General features: G+C 41.8%; 3 protein-coding genes across 3 annotated transcripts; 2 read left to right on the top strand and 1 right to left on the bottom strand.

Annotated features, from left to right (window-relative positions):
• The first annotated feature begins 3768 nt into the window (after positions 1–3768).
• On the top strand, positions 3769–5241 carry LOC118114489 (immediate early response gene 5-like protein). Its single transcript, XM_035164929.2, has one exon. The coding sequence runs from the start codon at positions 3937–3939 to the stop codon at positions 4804–4806; it is 870 nt and encodes a 289-aa protein (XP_035020820.1). The 5' UTR covers positions 3769–3936; the 3' UTR covers positions 4807–5241.
• A 384-nt stretch (positions 5242–5625) lies between these two features.
• LOC118115160 (carnitine O-acetyltransferase) lies at positions 5626–11770 on the top strand. The gene is made up of 14 exons (XM_035166155.2): positions 5626–5783; positions 7281–7550; positions 7867–7985; positions 8470–8523; positions 8627–8792; positions 8916–9090; positions 9651–9829; positions 9913–10013; positions 10090–10209; positions 10295–10417; positions 10501–10636; positions 10724–10786; positions 10879–11016; positions 11132–11770. Exons 1-14 carry the CDS (start codon positions 5757–5759, stop codon positions 11345–11347), a joined length of 1887 nt encoding a protein of 628 aa, XP_035022046.1. The 5' UTR covers positions 5626–5756; the 3' UTR covers positions 11348–11770.
• On the bottom strand, positions 11702–23051 carry adamts13 (ADAM metallopeptidase with thrombospondin type 1 motif, 13). Its single transcript, XM_047341367.1, has 28 exons — positions 22921–23051; positions 22571–22640; positions 22289–22422; positions 21912–21995; positions 21598–21722; positions 21351–21497; positions 21110–21244; positions 20225–20375; positions 20005–20109; positions 19733–19884; positions 19576–19639; positions 19128–19254; positions 18880–19028; positions 18658–18778; positions 16865–16945; positions 16586–16767; positions 16285–16441; positions 15549–15678; positions 15275–15454; positions 14957–15153; positions 14777–14881; positions 14576–14705; positions 14274–14456; positions 13904–14108; positions 12989–13496; positions 12713–12892; positions 12150–12325; positions 11702–12037 (listed from the first exon to the last, which is right to left on the bottom strand). The coding sequence occupies exons 1-28, from the start codon at positions 23044–23046 to the stop codon at positions 11876–11878; spliced, it is 4266 nt and encodes a 1421-aa protein (XP_047197323.1). The 5' UTR covers positions 23047–23051; the 3' UTR covers positions 11702–11875.
• Positions 23052–27425: the final 4374 nt, after the last annotated feature.

Here is a 27425-nt window from a genome sequence, read left to right on the forward strand (position 1 = left end):
CTATGACTCTGTTCTATTCCATTATATTACTCTCTGTTCCATTCTATTCTATGACTCCATTCTATTCTACTCTATTACTCTCTGTTCAATTCCATTCTGACTCTGTTCTATTCTACTCTGTTACTCTCTGTTCCATTCTATTCTAAGACTCTGTTCTATTCCATTCTATTACTCTCTGTTCTTTTGTATTCTATTACTCTCTGTTCCATTCTATTATATGACCCTGTTCTATTCTACTCTGTTACTCTCTGTTCTATTATATTCTATTACTCTCTGTTCTATTCCATTCGGACTCTGTTCTATTCTACTATGTTACTCTCTGTTCCGTTCTATTCTAAGACTCTGTTCTATTCCATTCTATTACTCTCTGTTCCATTCTATTCTATGACTCCATTCTATTCTACTCTATTACTCTCTGTTCTATTCCATTCTGACTCTGTTCTATTCTACTCTGTTACTCTCTGTTCCATTCTATTCTAAGACTCTGTTCTATTCCATTCTATTACTCTCTGTTCTTTTGTATTCTATTACTCTCTGTTCCATGCTATTATATGACCCTGTTCTATTCTACTCTGTTACTCTCTGTTCTATTATATTATATTACTCTCTGTTCTATTCCATTCGGACTCTGTTCTATTCTACTATGTTACTCTCTGTTCCGTTCTATTCTAAGACTCTATTCTATTCCATTCTATTACTCTCTGTTCCATTCTATTCTATGACTCTGTTCTATTCTACTCTATTACTCTCTGTTCTATTCCATTCTGACTCTGTTCTATTCTACTCTATTACTCTCTGTTCCATTCTATTCTATGCCTCTGTTTTATTCTACTCTATTACTCTCTATTCTATTCCATTCTGACTCTGTTCTATTCTACTATGTTACTCTCTGTTCCATTCTATTCTATGACTGTTCTATTCCATTCTGACTCTGTTCTATTCTACTCTATTACTCTCTGTTCTATTCCATTCTGACACTGTTCTATTCTACTCTATTACTCTCTGTTCCATTCTATTCTATGACTCTGTTCTATTCCATTCTATTACTCTCTGTTCTTTTGTTTTCTGTCACTCTCTGTTCCATTCTATTCTATGGCTCTGTTCTATTCTACTCTATTACTCTCTATTCTATTCCATTCTGACTCTGTTCTATTCTACTCTGTTACTCTCTGTTCCATTCTATTCTATGACTCTGTTCTATTCTACTCTATTACTGTCTGTTCCATTCTATTCTATGACTCTGTTCTATTCCATTCTATTACTGTCTGTTCCATTCTATTCTATGACTCTGTTCTATTCTACTCTATTACTCTCTGTTCTATTCCATTCGGACTCTGTTCTATTCTACTATGTTACTCTCTGTTCCATTCTATTCTAAGACTCTGTTCTATTCCATTCTATTACTCTCTGTTCCATTCTATTCTATGACTGTTCTATTCCATTCTGACTCTGTTCTATTCTACTCTATTACTCTCTGTTCTATTCCATTCTGACACTGTTCTATTCTACTCTATTACTCTCTGTTCCATTCTATTCTATGACTCTGTTCTATTCCATTCTATTACTCTCTGTTCTTTTGTTTTCTGTCACTCTCTGTTCCATTCTATTCTATGGCTCTGTTCTATTCTACTCTATTACTCTCTATTCTATTCCATTCTGACTCTGTTCTATTCTACTCTGTTACTCTCTGTTCCATTCTATTCTATGACTCTGTTCTATTCCATTCTATTACTGTCTGTTCCATTCTATTCTATGACTCTGTTCTATTCTACTCTATTACTCTCTGTTCTATTCCATTCTGACTCTGTTCTATTCTACTCTATTACTCTCTGTTCCATTCTATTATATGACTCTCTGTTCCATTCTATTCTATGACTCTGTTTTATTCTACTCTATTACTCTCTATTCTATTCTATTCCATTCTGACTCTGTTCTATTCTATTCTAAGACTCTGTTCTATTCCATTCTATTACTCTCTGTTCTTTTGTTTTCTGTCACTCTCTGTTCCATTCTATTCTATGACTCTGTTCTATTCTACTCTATTACTCTCTATTCTATTCCATTCTGACTCTGTTCTATTCTACTCTGTTACTCTCTGTTCCATTCTATTCTATGACTCTGTTCTATTCTACTCTATTACTCTCTGTTCCATTCTATTCTATGACTGCTCTATTCTACTCTATTACTGTCTGTTCCATTCTATTCTATGACTCTGTTCTATTCCATTCTATTACTCTCTGTTCTTTTGTATTCTATTACTCTCTGTTCTTTTGTTTTCTGTCACTCTGTTCCATTCTATTCTGTGACTCTGTCCTATTCTACTCTATTACTCTCTATTCTATTCCATTCTGACTCTGTCCTATTCTACTATATTACTGTCTGTTCCATTCTATTCTATGACTCTGTTCTATTCCATTCTATTACTCTCTGTTCTATTCCATTCTGACACTGTTATATTCTACTCTATTACTCTCTGTTCCATTCTATTCTATGACTCTGTTCTATTCCATTCTATTACTCTCTGTTCTATTCCATTCTGACACTGTTATATTCTACTCTATTACTCTCTGTTCTATTCCATTCTGACACTGTTCTATTCTAATCTATTACTCTCTGTTCTTTTGTATTCTATTACTCTCTGTTCCATTCTATTATATGACTCTGTTCTATTCTACTCTATTACTCTCTGTTCTATTCCATTCTGACTCTGTTCTATTCTACTCTGTTACTCTCTGTTCCATTCTATTCTAAGACTCTGTTCTATTCCATTCTATTACTCTCTGTTCTTTTGTATTCTATTACTCTCTGTTCCATTCTATTCTATGACTCTGTTCTATTCTACTCTATTACTCTCTGTTCCATTCTATTCTATGACTCTGTTCTATTCTACTCTGTTACTCTCTGTTCTATTCTACTCTGTTACTCTCTGTTCTATTATATTATATCACTCTCTGTTCTTTTATATTTTATTACTCTCGTATTTAGTTACTCTATGTTGTATTATTATTTTCCATCCTCTTCAATTACTCAGTTGTATTCAATTATATTACCCTCTGTTCTATTCTATTACTCTCTGTCCTGTTCTCTTCTCTTCTATTATTTTTCTATCCTGTGCAATTACTCTCTATTCTCTTCTATTCTATTACTTTCTGTTTTATTCTACTCTATTACTCTCTGTTATATTCTATTCCATTGCTCTGTTCTGTTTGGTTCTATTCTGTTAGTCTTTTTTATTCTATTCTGTTATTCTCTTGTTTATTCTATTACTATACTGAATTGTTCACTCGAGTATTTTCTTCTATTGTTAATACTGGCTATTGAAATCAAGTCTGTTCTTTTCAACCCCTCTATTTTTCTTGTCCTCTTTTCCTTCCATCTATTTCTCTCTTTTCTATTCTTCACTTTCTGTTCTATTATGTTAGTCTGCTCTCCTCTATTCTGTGACTCTCTATTTTACTGTACTACTATACTAAACGGCTCAGTCTATAACATTGTATGTGTTATTACTACCTACTCTATTCTATGTTTGTCCATGTCTCTGTTTTTCTTGTCCCCTCCACTTTATTCTATTCCACTCTACTTCTACGCGGACAGCGAAGTCTAATGATTTTTGTCCGCACTGAGATTTAAAAAGCCCAGGACATATTTAGTGAAATGCAGCATGCCCTCTCCTGCGTGCATCCTGAATGAGGCTCGTAGTGATATTTGCGTATAACAGAAGCACCGCCTCCCTCCCATTGGACAATGTCTACGTGAGGGCGTGGCAAGGAAAGATGAGAGTTGCAAGTCCATGCCCTTACTGGGAAGACATGGAGCGCTATGGACACAGTCTACACGAATCAAGTAGGAATCTCCACTAAACACATGAATATTTCTCCAGCGAGAAAACCCACGATTTGAGAGAGTTAGAGGAGAGATCGGGCGGCCCGGTTGAGGATGGAGTGTGCATTTGACGCACAGAATCTGATCTCCATTTCACTGAGGAAAATCCAAAGCTCCAGGACGCAGAGAGGAGGCATCAAGCTCCACAAGAACTTGCTGGTAACGTACGTACTGCGAAACGCCAGGCAGTTTTACATGAGCAAAAACTTGTCGCAGACGCAGAGGACGCAGCACTATGAGGACGTGGCCGCAGTCCGTGACAGGCAAGAATACCTCGAATTGACCGGGAGCTTTACGGAGTTGGCCGATGACTTCTACTGCAACTTTACTGGGGTTGAGTCGGACACTTGGCAATGCGGAGCGCACCAGCCCGGCGGCCAGCCTGCAGAGCTGGCGCACCAAGACGCATCAGCGTGCGCAATGGTTCCACCAAGCGACTCTGAGCTCATGGTTTCTGAAGCCTGTTGGAGTTGTGCGGACAAATCATCCTGGGACTTACCTGTCCCCAACACACAGGCCAACCAGAAGACGGTGCTGGACCTGGACACGCATGTGGTGACTACTGTCACCAATGGATACTTCCACTCAGACTGTTGCGCGCAGCCGAAACAGCCGCAGGGCGCGCACTGCTACGCCAAGAAGCGAAAGATGGACACAAGTTATCACATTGTTGATCCAGAGTTTTATTTACCAGACTTTGGGCAGGTGCCGTGTAAGAGAATGAGGAGTGACGATGACTCTTATTCAGACTCGGACAGCACGAACATCTCCAACCTGATCTCAGTGCTGGGCTCAGGTGGACTCTCTGACTTTGTGAGTTGGCAGCAGACGGACCTTGAGCAAATATTCGCCGCGCAAACAATCTGTATGAAACACACACTGTTGACAGGCAGCGGCTGGACCAGAGCAATCGAGGCGTTTTGATTTGTATGACTGATTTTTCTTTGTATCGCTTATTTTATTGCTTTCAAATAAACCATGACACGACTGCAATCCTCTCTCTCTCTGTCTTCTGTTATGGGAAGAAAATGATGATGTACAGAACAATCACAATCATTCTGAATGACTTTTACGCATTAACACTCCAAGTGTCCATTCATATGACTTCAGATTAAATGCACCTTTCATTTAAACTGATGTGTGTGGTGGGTAGTTGCAGGGGGCTGGAGGGAGTCTGTCTTTGGTTTGTACATTTCCTGAAGGAATGAGTTTGCCGCTGTTTCTCTGTAAATATGTTTGACGAGCGCCACCATGTGGCCGGTAGAGAGCTGTGCAGGCTCATGCACCAAACACAGATAATCATCAGTCTGTAAATGTATTCTTTTATCAGTCAATAAAAAATAACATAATTTAAAAACACTGCTGATTTGTTGGCTTTAATTTACAACATCCGATGAATTATTACAAGCCTATATTATTATTATGAATGGCTTTATAATAGATAGGTCACATGAATGGGGTTTATGGTGACCTTGCACTCTTATTTTGAAATTATCATTCTTACACGAATATAATATAAACTTTGTGAGTATGCAATAAGAAAAACTAATGAATGGTAGTTTATTAATAGTTTATTAATAGTTTCTATCAACAATGTGATGTATTATTTCCTCAGGGAAATGAAATGAGGCTTTTACACAGCAGGGACATGTTGTGATCGCCAGTTTAAATCAGCAGTCGCACATGTAGCAGACTCCACAGATGAAAGCGTGACTTTCAGAGGAGCTGTGTGTTAGCTCGGTGGGTCCGGGGGACAGTCCCTCTCAGCTGAGAATAGACGGTGACTGAGCTTGTCCTTGAGACATGTCAGCCCGAGGCTTCACCATCCACACACCCCGGGACAGTCCGAGACCTTAGCGCGTCTGTCCGCCAGCATGTGGACCGTGTTAGTCCGAGCCGGGGTGAGTGGGACGTTAGTGTTGAAATGTGTTGAAATGTGTTGTGTGCTTGTGTTTAGCTTCATGGTGGCACCAGGCTGAGTGAAGGGGGTGGGGCGCAGCAACAGGACAACAACAATATTACGATGTTTAGGTTCAAGTCAAACTAATGTTTCCACAGCTACAGGCTGTTCTTATGTTCGGTGCCATGTTAGCAAAGGCAGAGTTTTATTTGTTTTATTATCGAGTGTTTCTCTGCCTCTCTATGTGATATTTGACCTAATGTTAGCCTAGCCGTTAGCATAACGGTAGCTCAATGCGCATGCCTCTAAAGAGGACATCGGAAACTGTGCTACAGTGTTAGCAGTGTCGGCTCCACAGCTCCACTCGGATCTGTATTTGTTTTTATAGTAGTGATTGTGGCAAAAACATACTATTAACGCTGCAACGTACGGTTTAAATAATACTTTTATTTTTGAAAACGTGCACCGGAAGTTCTTTTATACCTGGAAACTTGACCAAAAATAAATACGCCCACTCATGTGAACCATTTGGAAATTAATTTCAACTCCCACTGTAACTCAGTTTATAAGTGTGAAATCCCTCTTGTTCCATTATAAAAATCTAATCATAATTCTACACATCTGTCTTGTGCTTTGATGTTGGTACGCAGCAGTGATCATGATAGCACAGAAATACTTCTGGCTTCATGTGTTTGTTGTAGTTGTCATTCCAAAGGTCCAACTGTGTCAACCTGCTATTTTTAAGATGGCACAGTCCACAGCAGTGTGTTCAAACCAACAGTACGACTGTGTCACGTTTCACCAGATCAACTCATCTTACTGCTAAATATTTAGTAAATAACTGAGTCCAGTCCTCACTTGAAGCCATTTGCTATTTGAGGCTTCGATCGTGTACAGTAAACATTTAACAACATGTCCCATTAAGTCCCATTAATCATCTGGCTCAACTCGAGCAGTTATCACTGAGATTATATTACACTTTTATATCAATGCACTGAGCCATGTTTTGCCAGGAAGTCAGTTACTATATTTAAGCAAAGAGTAGTTAATATTTTTAATGTAATCTGTAAGGGCAGAGGAGATAGGTTTTATTTCCAACATGTTTTAAATAAAGATACAAATATCTATATGAATAAGTAAGAAAAAGACGCAGCAAACAAGTGAACTTCAATAACAAACATTCAAAAGGAATAAAACATATCCGAGTGGAGTAGGAAGAAGTGAATACTTATCGAGTCCTGCCCTCTTTTTTCATATTACATCAAAACATTTAGTGAAATGCTGCAATATTCCAGCTTTCATCGAAAACAGCTCAATCACCATCAGCAAAACATTCACTACTCAGCGAGAGCAGATAATCAAAGTTAAAGCAGACAAAGCATTTACACATCCTTGTTCCGGTCTTACTGTACTACCACTCGACAGTCAGTATATAGGTTTTAAACATCTGTTTAAATTTTAGTTTAGAGTTTGTGCTCATCCAGTTTATGTGTTCCAGCTGCGGCCTGGTGTGGTGAAGCCGTGTCGCCTGCTCAGATCGGTGACACAGATCCCACAGAGGTCCCTGGTGCACCAGGAGAATTTACCCAAGCTGCCTGTGCCGCCCTTGAAGCAGACATGCGAGCAATACCTGGCCTCTCTGGAGCCCATTGTCAGCAAGGAGGAGCTGGAACACACCCAGGAGCTGGTGGCAGAGTTTCTGAAGGGTGGTGTGGGAGAGAGGCTGCAGAAAGGCCTGGAGCGACGGGCACGCAAGACAGAAAACTGGGTAGATATCTGGACTTATTTAGCATTTTTTATATAGTGGTTGGACACAGAGGGTAAAGGTTGTTTTTAATAAAGTATCTTTACTAAATACAACTAAAGCCTCCCTGCTGCTGAGTCAGGATAAAGATCCTGTGTATTTAAATGCACCCAGACTTTTCATTTTGCAGCGAGGTCTATGTGGCTGTGTATAGTCTGACTCATGCTTCCGTTACAGTTTTGTTAATGATGAGTTTGTGTAAACTCCTCTTAAGGAAGTAGTCTGTTGTGATAACAGACATCATAAATTCTACTTTCTTACCACTGCTGTGTTTATGTAGCTGTCAGAATGGTGGATGCAGTCGGCCTATCTGGACTGCCGTATGCCGGTGGCGGTCTACACCAGCCCCGGGGTTGTCCTGCCGCGCATGCGCTTCAGCGATCGCCAAGGACAGATGAGGTGAGAAAGCATCGTCCATATCGAGGACCAGCCACCACAGTTGCTAAGCTCTTACTAAACAAAACACAAAAAAAAAATACTTTTAAGGCATGCGGCCAATTTGTGGTGCTCCCTGAATATCGGTTTTACAGTGAAATCCAATGATAAGCACCGGTCGTTAAGTTGTTTCCAAAAGTATAAACAAGCTTATTTGAGGCTGGATATTGTAGCTGACCTTTGAACAGGCTTCCCTCCACATGCTGGCTATTTAAAGGGCTCTGGCTGCTCACACCGTGGCTCAGCTGTTTTTGACTTCTGTGACCTGTGGGATATGGTGAATACGTCGGCCTCATAGAGAAATACTGCAGTGAAGCCAAGGATTGAATTTGAAGTATGCAGGGTACAATAGACTCATCATTCTACTGACACAGTTTGAATATACTTGGTGAAATAAACAAGAGGAGATCAGGTGGTTGACAATGACAAATGTATATCTCTTCTGCAGATTTGCTGCCAGACTGATCACAGGAGTTCTGGACTTTAAAAAAATGATTGACACGTGAGTTTGTCTGAAACTAAAACAAACTGTTGTAACAGACAAATCTCCTTGTCATTGATGTATAAAAAACTACAAATGGATGATTTGCGGTGCTGTGTCACAGTGACACCCTGCCTGTGGAGTACCTGAGTGGGAAGCCGCTGTGTATGGACCAGTACTACCAGATATTGTCCTCCTGTCGTGTCCCCGGCCCAAAGAGAGACACTGTTGTAAACCACACCATCGGGAAAACACCGCCATCTCACATCACTGTGGTCCACAACTTCCAGGTACTCGAGATGGCAGATGGTCATCATAAGCTCATTTTATTATGTCATTATCATTGGTGCAGTGGTTAAAGAAATACTGGCTCTGTGGCTGCATGACCCTGACATTGCTATCGTCTCCCTCAGTTCTTTGTCTTGGACGTTTACAACAGCGATGGCACGGCACTGACAGTAGACCAGATCTACATGCAGCTGGAGAAGATCTGGAACTCGTCTTTGCAAACTAACAAAGAGCCGATTGGCATCCTTACGTCACAGCACCGCAACACCTGGGGCAAAGCCTACAACAACCTGATCAAGGGTGAGCAGAGGAGGGGTAAACCGTAAGCTGCTATCAGACATGAACTCTGGAACAACAGGAAAATGTCTGGAACGTTCTGACAAGGCGCCTGAGTAGAACATGCATGAGGCATTATGTATAAATTCTGCTGTGGAAATCACCTTTTTGTATACAGCACATCGACACCCACATTGGCCCTTATCACTGTGAGCTCTCAAATCTTGTTGTCTTTCCAATTCAACATTTTTGTCGGCATCTTCTTTGTGTATGGCTCCTCTTTTCCATCCTGAGATATTTGTATTCTTGTATCTTTAGTTTGGCCTCTGTCTAATAGGCTCACATTTTCCATTTATTTTACTTAGGGACTAACATAAAACTTTCTTAAAAATGTTCAGAGCACCTAACTCAAAAATGTATGTTCTGACATACAGCCTGTTTCTGAAAAGTTTTCTGGAAAATGTGCGAAGTTCAGTGCATGTCTTAAAGCAGCTCTAGTATCAGCTAGATGGATTTTCAAATTTTAAAGCACATTTCAGAGGAAATATTATTTAGATCTTTAAAGCCATTTTATTCACCCTCAGATAAGACAAATAAGGAGTCAGTGCGTGCCATCCAGAAAAGTATCTTCAACATTTGCTTGGACGCCCCAATGCCCCGTGTGTCCGATGAGCTGTATCAGAGCCGCGTGGCGGCGCAGATGCTACATGGAGGAGGAGCTCGCTGGAACAGCGGCAACCGCTGGTTTGATAAAACATTACAGGTCAGATTGAGACTTCAAATATAAAACCATGAACTGCAGTTTGGTGGTGGTTGAGAATTTAAAGGCACTTGCATCATCCACAGTTCATAGTTGGTGAAGACGGTACGTGTGGGCTGGTGTACGAACATGCACCCGCTGAGGGTCCGCCCATCGTGTTTCTCGTGGACTACGTTGTTAAATACATGTGAGTTTCAGTCAGTTTTTAGGTACACGTTTTGTCCCTTTACAAATGAACTCACCGTTTGACATTTTCTCAACAGGCAGAAGACTGAAATAGTCCGCTCCCCCATGGTTCCTCTGCAGATGCCTCAGAAGCTGCGTTTTAACATAACACCTGAAGTCAAGAGAGACATTGAGAATGCCAAACAAAATATGAACATGTATGTTTGGTGCCGTCATGATAATTGTTAGCATCTCAGCTTTTAGGATTTTGTGCAACTTGCTCATCTTTCTTTGTTTTACTAGAATGGTGCACGACTTGGATGTGAAGGTGCTTATGTTTTCTCATTTTGGAAAAAATGTGCCAAGGCAACATAAGCTGAGTCCAGATGCTTTTGTGCAAATGGCTCTTCAACTTGCCTACTTCAGGTAAGAAAGAAGTTTCTGCAGTTGAAAATTATCCTGACATGAAATAAACAGCTTATATATATCCTGTTATTTCTGAATTCCAGGATGTATAATATTTGCTGCTCCACATATGAGAGTGCATCGTTACGAATGTTCAAATATGGCCGAACAGATGCCATCCGTGCAACTACTATTGAGTCGTCAAAATTCGTCGAGGCAATGCAAGACCCAGCTAAACAGGTGCTGTTGAACCACTAGACTTTTCTCAATGAATGTAAAGTTAAAACCATGTACGCTCTGACTGAACAGTAAATACCTTGTCAACAGAGCACAGAGAGGCTGGAGCTGCTGCAGAAGGCCGTTCAGACGCACAAGGACAACACCTACAATGTGAGAGTTGGACTCCATCGATATAATGTTTGTTTTTTTCTGAAATCATCAGATTCATTTCAGTTCTACAAATTCAACCTTTCTTTTTTTAGGCGATTCATGGACAAGCCATAGAGCGACACCTCCTCGGGCTGAAGATCCAGGGTATTAATGACCTGACCTCCATGCCTGAGATATTCATGGATACATCTTTTGCTGTGGCTCAGCATTATAATCTCTCCACCAGCCAGGTAAATTTGCATCTAAGAAAACAAACAGTTTATTATTACTGAGCAAATGATTATCTGCCGTCAAATTAGTTTGTCGGAGTATTTGCCCTCATCTCTCTCCTGCCTGCGTGTCCAGGTTGGCTCCAAGACAGACTGCGTGATGTGCTTTGGTCCAGTGGTGCCAGATGGCTATGGAGTGTGTTACAATCCCATGGATGAGCACATCAACATCGCCATCACGGCCTTCAACAGCTGTGAGGAGACAAACGCTGCCAAGTTTGCCCAGGCTGTAGAGGAGGCTCTGTTGGACATGAGGGCACTCCTGGAAGACACGGCGAAAGCCGAGCAGTGATCCCGCACGGGATCCTTCCGTGGTGTTTGTGTCCCACTGCGGCGCACAGGAGCTGGAACTGAGTCGCTGGCAGAGCGCCGCACTGGCATCAACTCACAATGTACTGAGTGTGTTGGAGCTGGGGGGGAAACCTGTTAACGAAGGATTGTGGGAAGAGAGTGGGAATGTGTGACGGTTAATGCACTGCTTTTGAAAGGAGAAGTAAATCTCTATGATGGGAATTCTATATTTTAACATATTGTGTTATATCCATTTGAAATTTAAATGGACACAATTTGCTAAAGAGTATTGTTTTTTTTCTTCCTTTGTTTATACTTAACCAGTTTCTAGAATGACACTGTCCTCGCTTGACTGTTGAGTGTTTTGGTTTGTTTTGTTCATTTATTCATGTCAATATAATTATCACAGAAGTATGAAAATCAAGTTTTGAAGGATTTTGTTCTCTCAACATATAATTTAAATACATATTTTAAGCCACAGATATGTGAAACATAAAAATCAAAAGCTCCTCCAGGTATTTTTTATAAATTAATATCCAGGACTCATAAAGGAATATTCCGCTCTGAAGCTTCCTTTAGAATGAAGGTAGTCTCCATGAAACTCAATCTCTGCCATATTTCCAGAGGAATGCCACAGAAACAGCTGTTGACCTTTAAACACGTTGGTCTTTAAGATGTCCATGTCCCGGATCTGAACAACAGAAAAAGACAAAATATCCCTGTAGTTATTACACTTGCACCTTTTCCTTTGCACTGTGGAGCACACTGAAACAACAACACAAGTTAAAAAAGCTGGCCCGCACCATAATGTATGTAGACTGCGAGTTGGTGGCGTTGAATGCTAATCCAATGTGCAGGGCTTGGACTCTGATCTTCACAGAGGGAGGGGCGTTGATGAGCACTCGACAGGTGTGGTTGGTGCTGGAAGTCGTTGGGTTCTCAATGTCACCGCTGGGGGAGAACAGCTGAATATCACAGTCTGTGGGGTAAAGACCAGGTGTACTTAACCTTTGGTAAATGCAAACGTGTAAACAAAATACATATGAACACCTGTATTAGTATTATACGTAAAGATCAAAACATGAACCTTTCTGGAAACAGTATTAACAACAGATTCAGTTTTTATGGGGAGTTGTATTTTCAGCTTCACTGAGTGTTCAGGTTATTACATATATCTACCATCAGTTTTGAACCTTTTTGTTGCAGTGGGCTCCCACATTTGTTGCATTTTACTTATAGTAACATCCATTCTAATAGCCAGCGAAACATCTTCTTTCATTAAACATCTTCCTGTTTTTTGACATTACATCCTGGGTTTCTCTCTTTAGCGCAGCTCTGCACACAGAGAACAAACACGCTGTCTCACCCTGATGGTGGCTCCTCTTCAGGTTTTTCTGTGACGTGTAGCTGAACACAATTCCACTTCCAGGAGTGAGCATATTTTGACGAACCAGCAGGACGTTGGTTCTCGTGGTCAGCTCACTACCTGCAACCTGCTCACACTTCCTCACAAATGCCAATCGGTCAAAAAATGCCACATACTCCTCTGCAGGGACACATGCACAGAGGTACAGGCAGTTATTTTGGTGCAATAGTCATAGCACAGGAAGTAACATCCTTTGCATATTTAAAAAAAACATACTTTTTCTGCAATTCAAGGAGCTAGATTCCACTCTAATGTGAATAACCTCATCCAGAGGTCGACCTATGGAAACTGTGCAGCGGGTGGTTACGTTTTTCAAATCCACTGTGCCCGATTCCTCCAGGAGTAGCTGTCCACATGCACCTGGAAAAGAGCACACACCGTTAACCCTGCATCTGCAACCAACTCGCACTGCAAATGGGTCGGGAGTCAAAGAGCTTATGCCTCTAGGGGTTGGGGTGGCTGCTGTTGTGGTCTGTGGGAAAACAATGGCCTCTGTTGGACTTGTGGGAGACAGCAGAGGCCCATCTGTGAGGTCAACCATCGGGACAGCCTGCGTTGCAGCGGCGGTGGGCGACACTTCTACGCAGCTGCCCATGTTGCAGCCCTGGATGGTGATGGGTTTGGGCATATGCATGCAAAGCAGAGGGCTGAGGGGCTCTGGCTTGGAGGGGCCCAGGCAGGACACTGGTCTGGACTGGATCCCATATCCACAGGGTACTGAACACTGGTGGAGGAATGCAACATGGGAAGTAAGCTTGGGAAACCGTGTCAGCAAAATCATGCATCATATCACATAATAAGCAGTATTCAGGTGGACAGGTGGTATAGGGGTATTGACATTTTATCTTATCTAAGACTGCAACCAATGACGCCTTATGATACCTTGTGCAGACACAAAAGTTATATTTTCTTTGACCAATGGCTCAAAACACAAAGTTATTTAATCTAGAGTGATATAAAAAGCAGTACATCTCCCTATTTGAGAAGCAGGAACCACAGAATGATTAACAAGTGATTCACATTTTCAGTCAGTTGACTAAATCCAACAAATCATCTGAGCTTTTATCAGATCCATTCTAATCTAATTTAATCTTCAAATTTTTCGACCATTCTCTCTCCTGTTAAAAGTACCTGGCTCCACGACTTCACCTCCCACCTAAAGGTGCAGATTTGCACCAGGCAGGGCACCGTGGTGGCCGGTTTGACCACTTCATGGCAGTTTCCCACTGGCACCACACTCTCCTTGCCATGGACAAACTGGACACAGGACACAATCCTCTTGGCTACACCCAACCCGCAGGACACAGAGCAGGGTGACGTCCTGAACAACTTCCACCTGGATGAGTGAAAGTGGTGGTGAGATCATTTTTTGGGAGAGGTGTGTGTGTGTGTGTGTGTGTGTGTGTGTGTGTGTGTGTGTGTGTGTGTCTGTGTGTGTCTGTGTGTGTGTGTGTCTGTGTGTGTGTGTGTCTGTGTGTCTGTGTGTTTGTGTGTGATTCACCTTGCTGGGCAGATGTGGGTGTTACATGAAACCACTGCTGTGGGTTTGAGAGAGTCACTACACTCTGAATCCTCCACAACCTCCTCCTCCTCCTCCTCTCCTGCTTCCAGAGCACAGTACAGCACCCTGTTGGCCACCCCTCCTCCACACGTTACACTGCAGACTCCTTGCTTAGAGCGCCACCTGGTAGTTAGAAATATTTTACTGCTGGCATTTGTTAAATCCCTGTTTTCCCTTCCTCTAAATTCACATATAGAATAGTGTGGTGTACTACAGGTAAATATGAGCCTGGGGTTTCTCACATGGGAGGGCAGAGAGAGGGGCTGCAGAGCTCAGACTGGGGAGGAGGTTTGGAAGAAGCATCACAGCGGAAGTCCGGCACCCCCAGTCTGCTCTGGTGGTCCACACAGGAAAACCACACCTGCAGGGTTCCTGCATGATACCTTATCTGATGAGGACATGTAATCTCTAAATGAAAGCAATTATATATCATTTTCTCTTACCATTGCCACAGGTCTTTGAGCACTGGCTGACTAAAGGGCTCCAAACATACACCGGAAGTTGTCTGGAGCGGGGCAGCAAACCAGACTTCAGCATGGGCCGGGATTTGAAAAGTAAAGCCGTGTTTAGAGGTGATTCATTTTGGAATAAGAGTCAGATTTGAGTCATTTTTAACTTTACCTCTCCCTCAGCGTCCCACCCGATGGGACAAACGTCCACCACACATGGCGCCGAATCAGGAGGTTTGATATGCTTTGAACAGAAGCTGTGATCCACTTCAACATCCTGACCAGCTTCTGGACGGATGCATGACACAGTCAGGTTGGCTTCTCCTGGCCCGCACACTGCTGAACATTCCCCTGGTTCTGACACACGCCATCTGTCAACATGTGTGAGTGTTGTTGTTCAAACTGGGTAACACCTGAACCCCTTCATATTCTGTGGTCATGGAAAGTTATTTGACCCACTGCTCCCGATGATCAACACTACAGACTTCATACCTGGCAGGACAGTATTGTAGGTTACATCTTTCCACAGCAGGTGGCGCTGTGTCAGGTGAACATTCAGAATCTGGAACAGTCACCACATCAGCTCCTTGTTTCTGAACACATCTCACAGGACGCACCCTCTCTCCTCCACCACAGGCGGCACTACAGGGCCCATATTTTCTTGTTTCCCAACTGTGAAACAGGACATTTTCTGTCAACCTATTTGTGCTGAGCTGTAACTGTATGTCAGGCCAGATGAAAACAAACTGAAACGACATGAACGTACCTGGGGGGACAGGGTGAGAGCTGACAGATTGTTTGGAGTGGTACAGGCGACGTGGGTGTCTCACAGTTGTGTTCCTCCAAATGGCTGTTGCTATCTTCATCTGCACAGACATATACAAGTGTCTGTACACCTGCAAATAAAAGAATATGTGTAGGACAACTTCAATCGTACAATACATGATTTCTGTTCTAGGGCAGGTATTTACATTTCAGATTTCACGCAGCTTTATTAGAAACTTTTATAGGGTTAAGTTTACAAGACTGAATCACAATATTTTAAAATGGACTGGAATGGTTTTAAATTGCAGTGCAGGACATTTACAAGAGAGTATCATGTATGGCCAAGGAAATAAGAAAACAACATACAGCACATTAAACAACGGTTCAATTGTATTTGTTGTAGTGTGTGTGACCATTCAGTTAATCAGCTCAATAGACATTTGGTGTCATTTTCCTCCTGAAAACACCAGAGATCAGAACAATGGCAAAATATTCCACACTTCAGAGTCCTTGTAACAGATGGGCACTGAGTCTGGTATAGAAAACTGTTCAAAAAGGTAATTATTGTACACACTATTACACAAATCTTCTTCCTGGCAAAACCACTGACTCCTAAAACAAGAAAGCCAGTCTGTGAATTTAAAAAGGCACCGGCCACAGAAAATAGCCTGTGTGCTGTAACTTGTATATCCTTATTTAGTTTTATTCATTTTGACTTTTGATAAACAGTGACTTACCAGATCCACAGGAGACAGAGCAGGGTGTTGTAAAGACAACCCATTTGCCTTTAGGTGTGACGATTGTCGAGTAACTGTTTCTGGTGGGAAGATAGAACTGGTAACTAATGTTTGGATTTGTCCTCTCGCCATATTCTTTTCCATATTTGCGATAAACCTGAAAAGAGAAAAATCTGTATAAAAGTTGGGCACATGGGATTTTCCATTTCAGTTTTTGGAGTATGTTTTAACATCTGTTCACACTGTATAAGTGAGAGCTGCAACCTTTGCATTTTGATTTGTGTCATTTGTGTGTCCTGACCTGTACGATGATCTCCTGTTGCAGCGGTCCAGGAAGCAGCAGCTCCTCCATCGCAGGCAAAAAGTCAGGGGTCAGGTGAAGACGGTATTCTAGGTGGTTGTCATCAACTGGGGAGGGATGGGTCGTATTCAGCGCCATGCTGCCGGATCCGGACACAACGTACCGACTCCCAACCATTACAGCTGAGGACACAGACGTCAAAAAACAACTCCTAGTTTTAGTTTGTCCTGTGACACCTGTTGTAGAAACATAAACATTTTGTAAAGTGATGACGCTCACCCATGTGCGTGAAGAGAGGTGCCCTGTTTACAATATGAACCTGCGTGGCATTCACTGGCACAGAGAGGAAGGTGGTGTACCCTGAAACAGAAAGCACTGAATTATAACTCAGTGAAAACAGTACAGATATTAGAGCTGTAGCTATGATTATCAGTTAATTATTGATTAGTTTTGTAATGAACTGACTAAGTATTCTGTCGAGAAAATAGTTTTTAAAAAAGGTCTCAGATCACATGAGAAAACCTTGAAATTGCAGCCCAAAAGATAATAAATCAACATTAAGATAAAACTGAAACATTTGACAAGTAAGTTAAGGTGAGGTGAGGTAAGGTAAGAGAAGGTGAGGTAAGGTAAGGTGAGGTAAGGTATACTTCATTGTCCCATAGGGAAACTTGGGCTCCAGGCCACTGTATCATACTAAACGTTTCACATTTCAAATACACATAAATGCATAGAACCTACATGTATCACAATACACATACCCTCACACACAAGTACGCACATTCAGACGTGTGTAGAAAACGTGCAAACATTCATATGTCTGGTGTAAACCACTCGTTGGCAGTGGTGTCAGTGATAAGAGAATACCAGAGGACAGCAGTGAATTTAAAAACATAAATAGATAGAGATAAATACATCACAAAATACTCCTACTAGTTACTACTTTATTTTGATGGAAGATAGAATAAAGGGATTCTTGTACCGGTTCAATCTGCATTGTGGCATCCTGAACCATCATGAGGGCAACGTGTCTTATTCTACGTATGTGCCTCTCTAAGCAGAGATTTTTAATGTCATGACTGAAAATAGAACTGATCTCTTTTTCCTACGATCGTCACGGCCGTCTGAATGACCGTACAGGCTTAGACTTTAACTGTGCCGACAAATTACCAGACCATACTTTTATACCGTAGCAAATTACACTCTCTAATTTGATAGAACGGGAACATAAGATTGCAACCTAGAGAAATACATCCTCTGTTGTTAACAAGAGCAAAGATTTTCAACATGAACATGCCACGTAGGAGAGCTTTCAATGTGGACACAGAGGTATTTATATGAGGAGACCTGGTTTATGGGTGCGTTGTGAATGAGTACTGGACTATTTCCTCAGTTTTCTTCACGTTCACAAGAAGGTAGTGAGCATCACACCAGTCAACAAACTGTTTGAACAGGGATGTGTCTTGATCTGTATGCAGAGGATGTAATTTTGGGGGGGTTGTGCTCACACACCCTTTCGAGTATAATGTGAAGAGAACTAGGTAGGAATCAGAGCAACAGCGCCCTCTGCAGATGAAGTTGTTTTCATGTAGAGAAAAAGCTAAATCTATCAGTGTGTTGATCAGAGCTCTGACTGTCACTGAACTAAAACACAACAGTGGATATTACCCATGATCCCCGGCTTCTTGAACCAGAAGAGCTGCTGCTGTAACTAATCCACCAAACTCTATAATCGATAATCACTACCCCTTAAGACTTCTAAGTCTTTTTAACTGATCTGCATTCGGTATTACTCTTGAATTGTTGGGCCTGATTCTGACACTTTGAATTGTGACTCTATCAGTCAGTTCCACACTTCTCACATATCCTGCTCACTAAAGTTACATAGAGCAAGAACAGGCGTTCGGGGTGAGGAGGGGGGATGAAAGCAGCTCCATCCTCCTTACTTCAAGTCAGAATTATTCAGAAACTGCTATTTTAAAGTAAATAAGTTGCACAGTGTTGCTTTCAGTGATTTAAATCAGGTCATTTTCTGTGACTGAATGTGTTCGGGAATTACACACTGCGTTTACCTCTGGCCTGACCAGCAGTGTAGGAGTCAGAGGTCAAAGTGCAGGACGATCCATTTCCACCGCACACCCCACACTCATCCCACACTTTCCCAGAATGCAGCACACCGTCACAGCCAAACAGCTGATCAGAGACAAACAGTGAACAGAGACATTTTTTTTAAATAAGTGTGAAAGAGTAAAACTGCATCTGCTCTCCAGCATGTTTTGCTTAGTCATCGCTACCTGGCATTTCCCTCTCAGACAAGCAGCTGTAGAGCCGAAGGCAGGTGGACTGTCTGACTCACAGCGAGTCCCATCCGCAAACTGAGAGCCACGGCTCACCATGAAGTTCTCTCCCTCTGACTGGCACATGTATCTGCATTGCTCATCCCCTGGTTTTGACAATAAGGACAATTTACAGGGGGGGAAATGTAGCAGGTGTAGTTACTGTCATTTAACTCATAGAAATAAAAAGCTTTCTGCGGGCCCACCTTGTGCAAAGCCTACAGCAGGGATCCATGTGTAGAAGGAGGCAGTGTTTGGGAGCAGGTAGAGCGGCTGGAGGTCTGTCATCGAACACTGTTCTGCCATGAAATCTAGCTGGGTGCCCTTACATGGCTTCAGCAACAGCGGTGGTAAGAAGAACAAGCCATTTTTAGCTTTTCCAGCTTTTTAATTATTGTTAGATGTCAGGTTTGCCAAAAACCACTGAAGAGGCATTCAAAATACATTCCTCTTTATCTAAAATTGATTGGAAGCCCTCTTCAATTCTTAAACTCTTTGCCTCCTCAGTTATCTGAGTCATACCATCAATGCTTATATTTCTGGAGGCTTCAAACTGCTAAGAACAAATCATTAAAATGTGGGACGATGCACTCAGCAAACAGTACTGACCAACTGTATGGAGACTCACTGTAAACACAGCCAGTCAGAACTTACCTGCTGGTGACAAAGTTCAGCCTCGATATACAGACCCTGACAATCATTCCCTCCAAAAGCAGGCCTGAAAAAAACGACATCACAGATATTGGATTTTACAAGAATATTAAAGAATGATGGCCCTATGTTTGACTGATGCTTGCCACGCAGTTGTCACCTGGGGTTGTTGCATTGCCGTGTGCGATGAGTGACTCCCCCACCACATGTCCGTGAACAGCGGGAGAACTCTGACCAGCTGGACCAGGAGCCGTGCACCACCACAGAGGAGCTGAGCTCATCCGGGGACACACAGCGACCCTTCAGACACCACTGCAGGAGAGGATTGCACCTCATGAAAAAAACATACTTGTGCCTACTCCTGGTAGATGAACATACTTTGGGAGGAAAAAAAGAAAGCACACAAATGACTCAGTGATCACAGAGCAGTACCTGGTGTGGTGCACACTCTGTCCCGTCCAGCAGTGGGACCAGGAGACGTTTGCAGGAGCTGTCGTCGTCAGGGTTGATGTGACAGGACAGGACACGACAAGCTGGCTGATGGGAAAGATAGACAATTTTGGACACATGTATAGAAATGTGGTCACAATGTGTGTATTTGTCATGTGAAGCGACGCCTGGTGGTGCCATGCTGTTATTACAGGGGACTAACCAGGTCAGGGTTGGTGAAAGAGCAGGCTCTGGCAGTGCTACCAAAGGCTATTCTGCACTGGTCATCAACTCCATAGTACAGACCAGGCTTCCAGTCTTGTAGGGAGTCTGCCATTACAGGCAGGTCTGTCACACATGTAGCCTTCCCTTCACTGGGGATGGAAAACCAACGCACGTGACATCTCATTCACAAACTACTTGTTGCTGTTTATGGACAGTTGGATGTTAAGTGTATAGCATAAGAGTGGTGCGAAAAAAGCCACTAAAATATCTACAAGAAATCCTTTGTTCCTAGTGCAATTGAATTGTTGAATTATAAAGTATGAGCTACTTTAATTTATATAACCTTTGTAATAAGTCTGTTGAACTGTATTTTACTATGATTGAACTTTGAGCTCTGCAGATTTACAGTTTTTATTTGTTGTTGTTTTTCTGTAAAGTCAAAGACAATTTAACACATTGTGGACAGTAAAGTTTAAGCTTACCTAACCTAACTGATCTAACATAACCTGACCTAACCTGACCTAACCTATACTAATCCAAACAGACCTGTTCTAACCTATTCCAATCGAACCTGTTCTAATCTAACCTAATCTAACCTAACCTTAACTAACCTATTGTAATCCAAACAAACCTATTCTAATTTAATCTAACCTAACCTATTCTAATCTAATCTAACATAACCTAACTATTATTCATCATATAAAACAAACATAAATAAGTTTTATTTTTTTTAAGTAAATTTCTTACTAAAATCAGATCAAACGTCCTCGAAATGTGAAAACTTCCACCAGCCTAAGGTGAAAACTTTTAGCTGTGACTTATAGATTAAAGATCTGCTCAACAGATGAATGAGAGACATTTTCATGTGAACAGGTCGACCCACCTGAAGAACAAGAGCAGCTGCTGTCTGCTGCACGAAGACCAGGTCAGATCCACACTGTTGTAGCCTCCGTTAGAGGCCATCATGAAGCCACTCCTGCCGCAGGGGTTCCCCACTCCATCGTGGTTGATACCAAAACTGGGAGGAGTGACAAACGGAATTGTAGATACTAAGTTTGATAAATTGTAATGCACATTTTAAAATAGATTTTGGTCTAATATGTTTTTTTTTCAGTCTGTTTTACCTGTGGCCAATTTCATGAGCGATGGTTATGCCCAGGTCAAAGCCTGTATCTTCTGCAATCACACAGCTCCATTCACTGGAGCAAACCCCGCCCAGCTGTGCTACTCCTCTGACCAGCTTGTTCCCATCAGGCAACACCAGGTCATACCTGTTTATTGATGCAAGATCCACAGTAAAACATGGTTTGTTCATACATAAATAATGAAACATCTACTTGTAACACAGCCAGATAGATGCCCCCGACATGCCTAGTGATGTATAACAACAGGTCAGCATGAAGCGGGTCTGTGTCGTTGGAGGGGTTTATCCTCCTGCTCCAGTCGCACACACTTCTGAGAGATGACGTGATGTTGGTAGACATTTGGATCTCTGGCTAGAAGAAGGTGGACAGTTACAAGAGAGGAAATACTCCATACTCTCAAATCTTTGCACACACGTTAAGTCTGAATATCAAGATTTCACGTACAGCTATTGAACTTTTGGATTACAGCACAAACATACCACCATTACACTCTGCTCACTTGTGAACTTGACTCGAACGTGAACTCGAGATGTAACTTACCTCTGGCTCCGACAGGATGATCATGCGGACCAGGTGCACGCGCATGTTGGCGCCCAGGGTCATGTCTCGCAGCAGCTCTGACGCCTGCGTGGATATTGGTCCATAAGTCAGTTTAATATATTTCAGGATGTTCACAGTGTAATGGGACTATAGTGTTGCAGCACACTCTCTAGAGCTGGATATGAAAACATTTCAACGAACAAAAATCCAAACCGATTTTTCACTTAAACTTTAGTTGTTTTTCACTTTTCTTCATAATTTATTGAGAACACCTTCTTTTTGCCTTACAGTGTAGTAAATAGTGTTAAAGTCTGTTGTTTTAAAGAGCTGACATCGTAATCAATATAACAGAGGTTACTTCTCTTGCTCAGACTTACAATATTGAGATTGGTGAGGATGTATCTCTCTGTATCCTGCTTGTGGACCTGCTGGACATCAGGTCCCACCACCACCAGCAGCTCCAGGTGGGTGATATCAGGCATCGCGGCTGAACGAGGCAGCCGCACACCCTCTGGGAACAAGAACAGAACACAGTAGAAACATAAACCAGGACATTTCTCATGTATATTGTTACTTTTATCTAAGCAAACGATTTCAGCACTTTAAATATTCTTGATTGTATCTCATGTGTGTCTTCGTACTGCCATAGGAATACATACCAGAGGCATCAGGAGAAGAGTCATAAGAATAAACTGTGTCTCTTGGACTGGAGGGGTGATTAAACAGCTTCTGAAGGGAACAAACATTTTTAGCTACTGCATTATTTAGTTCCATCAAATCTGTAACTAAATTTAGATCCAAAAATACTGAATGAATACACAAAAAACAATTTGTTGTTGTACAGGTCATCATGTAACTACAGTCGAACACAGCTTTGACTCTCCAGGCCGTGGGCTTCCACAGGATGATAAACAGATTAAAGTGGGAGAGTTCAATGTACTTTGCAGAAGTCCCAGGCAGTGGAATCACTAACCGCTGTGCTCCTGTTCACCCGCAGCTTTCCACCTACCTCGTCCAATGGAGATCTCATTAGAGCGCTTAGGCCAGGCCGCAGTAACAGCAGACAGAGCAGGGTCGTAAAAAACATGCTTCCCCCTCTTCCTGTGTGTCTACCTGCTCTGCTGTAGGACAGCATGTGATCCTGCTACTCCGGCAGGACAGTTCCACTGAGGGGCATGTGTAACATGTGTTTATGTAAACAAGGGGGACAAAGTTGATGTGTGACACACGTATTTGCTGTTCTTTTTTTCAACATAGGGACCAAGAGGACATCTCTCATTGGCTCTTTTTTCGTTTCTTTTCTTAATGCTATGACTAATTTGTGTCAGTACCCGTCTTTCATCATTGAGCAATAAACAAGAGAGAGAAAGAAAGAGAGAGAGAGAGAGAGAGAGAGAGAGAGAGAGAGAGAGAGAGAGAGAGAGAGAGAGAGAGAGAGAGAGAGTCTGTGTCGACAGCTGCATGCTTTCATCAAAACCCACCTTTTGGGATTGTACCCATCATTTTTCATTTCGGTTTCTCACAGCTGCAGTCACTGCTGAATTAATCCTTATGATGATATACATAGGATTAAGTGCTGTTGCTTCATGTGGCCATTAGAGGGCAGACACAATCCTGAAAAAAACTGGGAGGGAGCAGATGCTCACACATTCCTCCACAAAAGAACGTCCTATATATATATATATATATATATATGATAGACATTACACATTGTCTAATGCTAAATGTCTTATTTGGAAGTTAAGATATTCCCTAGAAACAACACAACAATAACTGACAAACCTATTCCTGTGGATCATGGTTATAATAATTTTTCTATTACTACTTAAACTGGATCAGATAATCGACGTGTCTATCGTTTCAACGTTTAGCACTGATTTTATATATATATATATATATATATATATTTATTTATATAGATTATATATTAATATGGTAGAAAGCAATTTTACATATTTCCATATATGCTGATAATACAAATAGCATCAATCTTGGGCCCACAGATTGTGTCCTACTTCTAACCCAGCGTGGGTTTGCTCTATTGATTCATCTTTACTGCTTAATGGGCGACCTTTTACTCCTGCTATGATAATCACACAGATGTCCAGCAACAACAAGAATGTATTTCACTTATTGGATAAACTCTAAAGTGTCTCACCATACTGCAGACAGTGTTTAACAACAGCCCCCCGCCCCTGCCTTCCTCTCCTGAGGGGGGTATAGTTTATCTCCATAAAGCCAGGATTCAGGCCCATCTGCCATTAGTCTGCCAGATATCTGTCCGTTGTCAGTCTGAATTAATAGCTGAGTGTCACAGGCATTACAACAGCATCGCCACTCCACTAAAACCTCAATGCCCTGCTGGATTTACCAAGCACAACAGACTGTGATAAGTGTTGTTGGATCCTCGTGCCCATGTCTGTTGGGAAGCTGGTGGGGGATTGTATATTTATGATGTCTTAAATTATATATATGGAGTCATATGGGATACTCAAGTGGGCACAACAGATGACGCCTCGGGGAAAATGCTGCTTGCTTGCAGTTTCTGGAGAAGGAGGGAGTTGTTTGTGGAAGGAACAGAGTTAGACACAGAAAAGTCACAATCTCTGCTGTTCGGTTATAGATACAGTTTTGTCGTTCTGTTTCTTCTTATTTCATAGTTGTAATCTATAATTAAAATCCCCCTAAACCATTAACTTGTTCCTAGCTTCTGGAAAAACATTTGTTGAAGAAGATTTCCATACTGCAAAGCCCAATCTCTCAGCATGTAGAGGTGCTGTGGCTTGTGCATGAAAAGATTCCCGTCCATTTTCTCGTCATTCCGTCCATCTGTCACTGTAAAATATTCATGTCTGCAAAATATATAAATTCTTCACCTGCTTTTTTATGACAACTCATCACCTATAAAGATAACCATCATAGTTTATTATTATCAAGGATGTTAATTTCTGGAGCTGTGACATTGGAACCTTGCGTATTAAGCACAGACTTGAAACGCTGAGTGATAAAATAATTTAATCTTTTACCTTGACCGCGAATGTTTATTTTTATCATGCAGAATTATCAATTGTTATTATAACAAATGACAGCCGTGGTTAAATCCAGCGCACCTTTCATGTGTGACTCACTGAAGCTGCGTTTCTGTTTAAAGTTCGGTGCGTTCCTATTTATAAAACTGCCAGAGTGATGGATCAGCTGTTGAATCAAAGTTAGAGCCATGCATAAAATTATCACCACTAAATGGCCTCATAACATCCACTTTTCAAATATATGGCTGCTCCTCTCAATCATGCTGCTCTTTGTTTATGAGCAGCTCTGTCTTCAAGCTATAATGTAAGAAACTGAAGGATATTACCTCCTGCTGATGGAGTTCTTCTGCTAATTAAGACAAATATAGTGTTGATGGTAAATCGTCAGCTACAGACACTATGACTTTTTCAGCATGTAACGCAATACTGAAGGTGGTGAAAGTCAGAGGCAAGATTATATATATATTTTCCAGGTAGTTGTTTTCCTGTCAGTCGTCGCCCAGCTGTTTTTGCGTATGCCAGCAGATCACAGTGATGTGAAGACGCTACAGGGGCTTTTAATTGTGCCCCTGTGCTGACGATGATCGTCTAATGAGCGCCGTGTCAGGTTTCTCGTAAATGGACAAATATCTGGGAGTAATTAAACGGAATTGTTTTCAGGGGAGGTGTTTCTGTTCTGGGCCATTCAATGATGGGAAGGGAAAGGAGATTATTGTTATGATTATTATTGTGAGTGATTCATGCTCTGCCTCACTGGAAATGACTATCATGCACCAGGCAAAGACGAATGAGAGTTGGATGGTACTGTATATTTCAGTCGAGATAGCTCAAGTAGTGGGATTTAACAAAGTACATATACTTTAGTAAATGTATTTGTACTTTACATTTAGTTCCAGGTACCTTTCACTTTTACTTCACTAGGTATACTCGTTAATATCTCTACTTACTCCACTACATGTTAATCAATAACGAGAAGGGAATTGCTCCACTGGAGAGTGGGCAGGTAACATTAGACCCCGACCTCCTGCTGCAGAAGCACCTACTGCTGAGACAATGGTAAAGGCCATCGCTGAGACTCAGCCATAATGATGTAGTAGACCATTGCATTAAGGAATAGGCTTCACTCGCCAAGTATGTTTACTTTTCATAATAAAATGTTTGATTATCTCCTCCCCCACTGCTAGAAACACTCTGATACATATGAGTGGGTAAACTTAAAATGTGTTTCCCCTGTGACTTCTATCAGCCACACAGCTGTAAACAAAAAGGAATATAGATAATGTCCTGAGGTAACAATAATTAAAAAAACACAAACATAAAAATATATGCGGTGCAGTGGTTAGCACTGGTGGCTCAAAGCATGAAGGTACTTGATTTGAATCCTGGTTATTTCTCTGTTGAGTTTGCATAATCTCACCATGTTTGCGTGGGTTTTCTCAAGGTACTCCGGCTTCCTACCAGTCAAAGACATGCAGATGTCAGCCCTGCTATACGCTGGGGACCTGTCCAGGGATCGGCTCCAGCCCTCCTTGACTCTAGAAGGATAAGCGGCATAGATAATGGAGGGATAAATGTAAATGATATCAGAGAGCAGGCATAATTGATGACCTTTTCCAGATAAACCACCTCCAATCTTAACACTGACATAATCAGAATTGATGTACTTACAAACCATGTGGGACTAAATGTGTGGTTATAAACTGCACACTGCAGATAAGTTGGGTATCCTTAGTTTGGTTCACCCTCTCTGTCTTATAGAACTCAAGATAAATTATGTTTCTAAAAAGAATCAAACTCCATCTGCTCTCAGATCTACAGCATAAAAAGATGAGAAACCCTGCATTGATTTATTCCCTTTTACTTTGGCCCCTTTCTCCTGTGCCTTGCTCCCTCTTTTCCTACGAGACTACTGTAACTGCAGCTGACTGCATGAGGGACTGCAGGGAGGGACACTGAATACTAAGCTGGCCAAGTCAGACAGCCTATTTAGATACAAGCCTCCTGTGAATGGGCAGAAAGCTTCTATACCAGGCTTTAGGATGATGGTGCGGCGGTTGTTAATGGACACAACCTGTAAGTGAACAGATGCTGCTGGGAGCTGACTTTTAATAAGCTGCACACAGAAAAGTCTGACTGCAAAGTTTGCACTGGAGCAGGAGGATCATGAATAACACGCGCGAGCAACAAATGTGATAAATTGAGACTCATGGGAAAAATGACTCGTCCTTGCGTCTTACTTGTAGCCTTAATAAGCAATCAATATCTGTGAAGACTGCAGAACATTAATCTTATGCTCCAGAGCCATTTGAACTTCTGTCCTTCTCCTTTAGCAAATATGGTAACCATTTTCTTCATTCCCACACTGCATGGTTTCTCAGCTGGCCTTATGCTCTCCAAATCAGTAATTACAGGAGGCTATGTTTGGATAGACTTAACCTGATTTTTGCTGGCGCGCTCTCAGCTTGACATCCCACTCTCAGGCTTC

Source organism: Hippoglossus stenolepis, chromosome 9 (genome assembly GCF_022539355.2).
Source record: "Hippoglossus stenolepis isolate QCI-W04-F060 chromosome 9, HSTE1.2, whole genome shotgun sequence".
NCBI classification, from domain to species: Eukaryota; Metazoa; Chordata; class Actinopteri; order Pleuronectiformes; family Pleuronectidae; genus Hippoglossus; species Hippoglossus stenolepis.

Coding starts and splice junctions, on each gene's coding strand:
- LOC118114489 (XM_035164929.2), top strand. CDS start 3,937: ATGGAGTGTGCATTTGACGCACAGAATCTGATCTCCATTTCACTGAGG.
- LOC118115160 (XM_035166155.2), top strand. CDS start 5,757: ATGTGGACCGTGTTAGTCCGAGCCGGG. Junction 8,793..8,915: donor CTGTGGTCCACAACTTCCAG/GTACTCGAGATG, acceptor CGTCTCCCTCAG/TTCTTTGTCTTGGACGTTTA. Junction 9,830..9,912: donor GGTTTGATAAAACATTACAG/GTCAGATTGAGA, acceptor CATCATCCACAG/TTCATAGTTGGTGAAGACGG.
- adamts13 (XM_047341367.1), bottom strand. CDS start 23,046: ATGCTGTCCTACAGCAGAGCAGGTAGACACACAGGAAGAGGGGGAAGC. Junction 19,885..20,004: donor CAGAGTGTGCACCACACCAG/GTACTGCTCTGT, acceptor CCTCTCCTGCAG/TGGTGTCTGAAGGGTCGCTG. Junction 14,457..14,575: donor CCCTCTCTCTGCCCTCCCAT/GTGAGAAACCCC, acceptor TCTAACTACCAG/GTGGCGCTCTAAGCAAGGAG.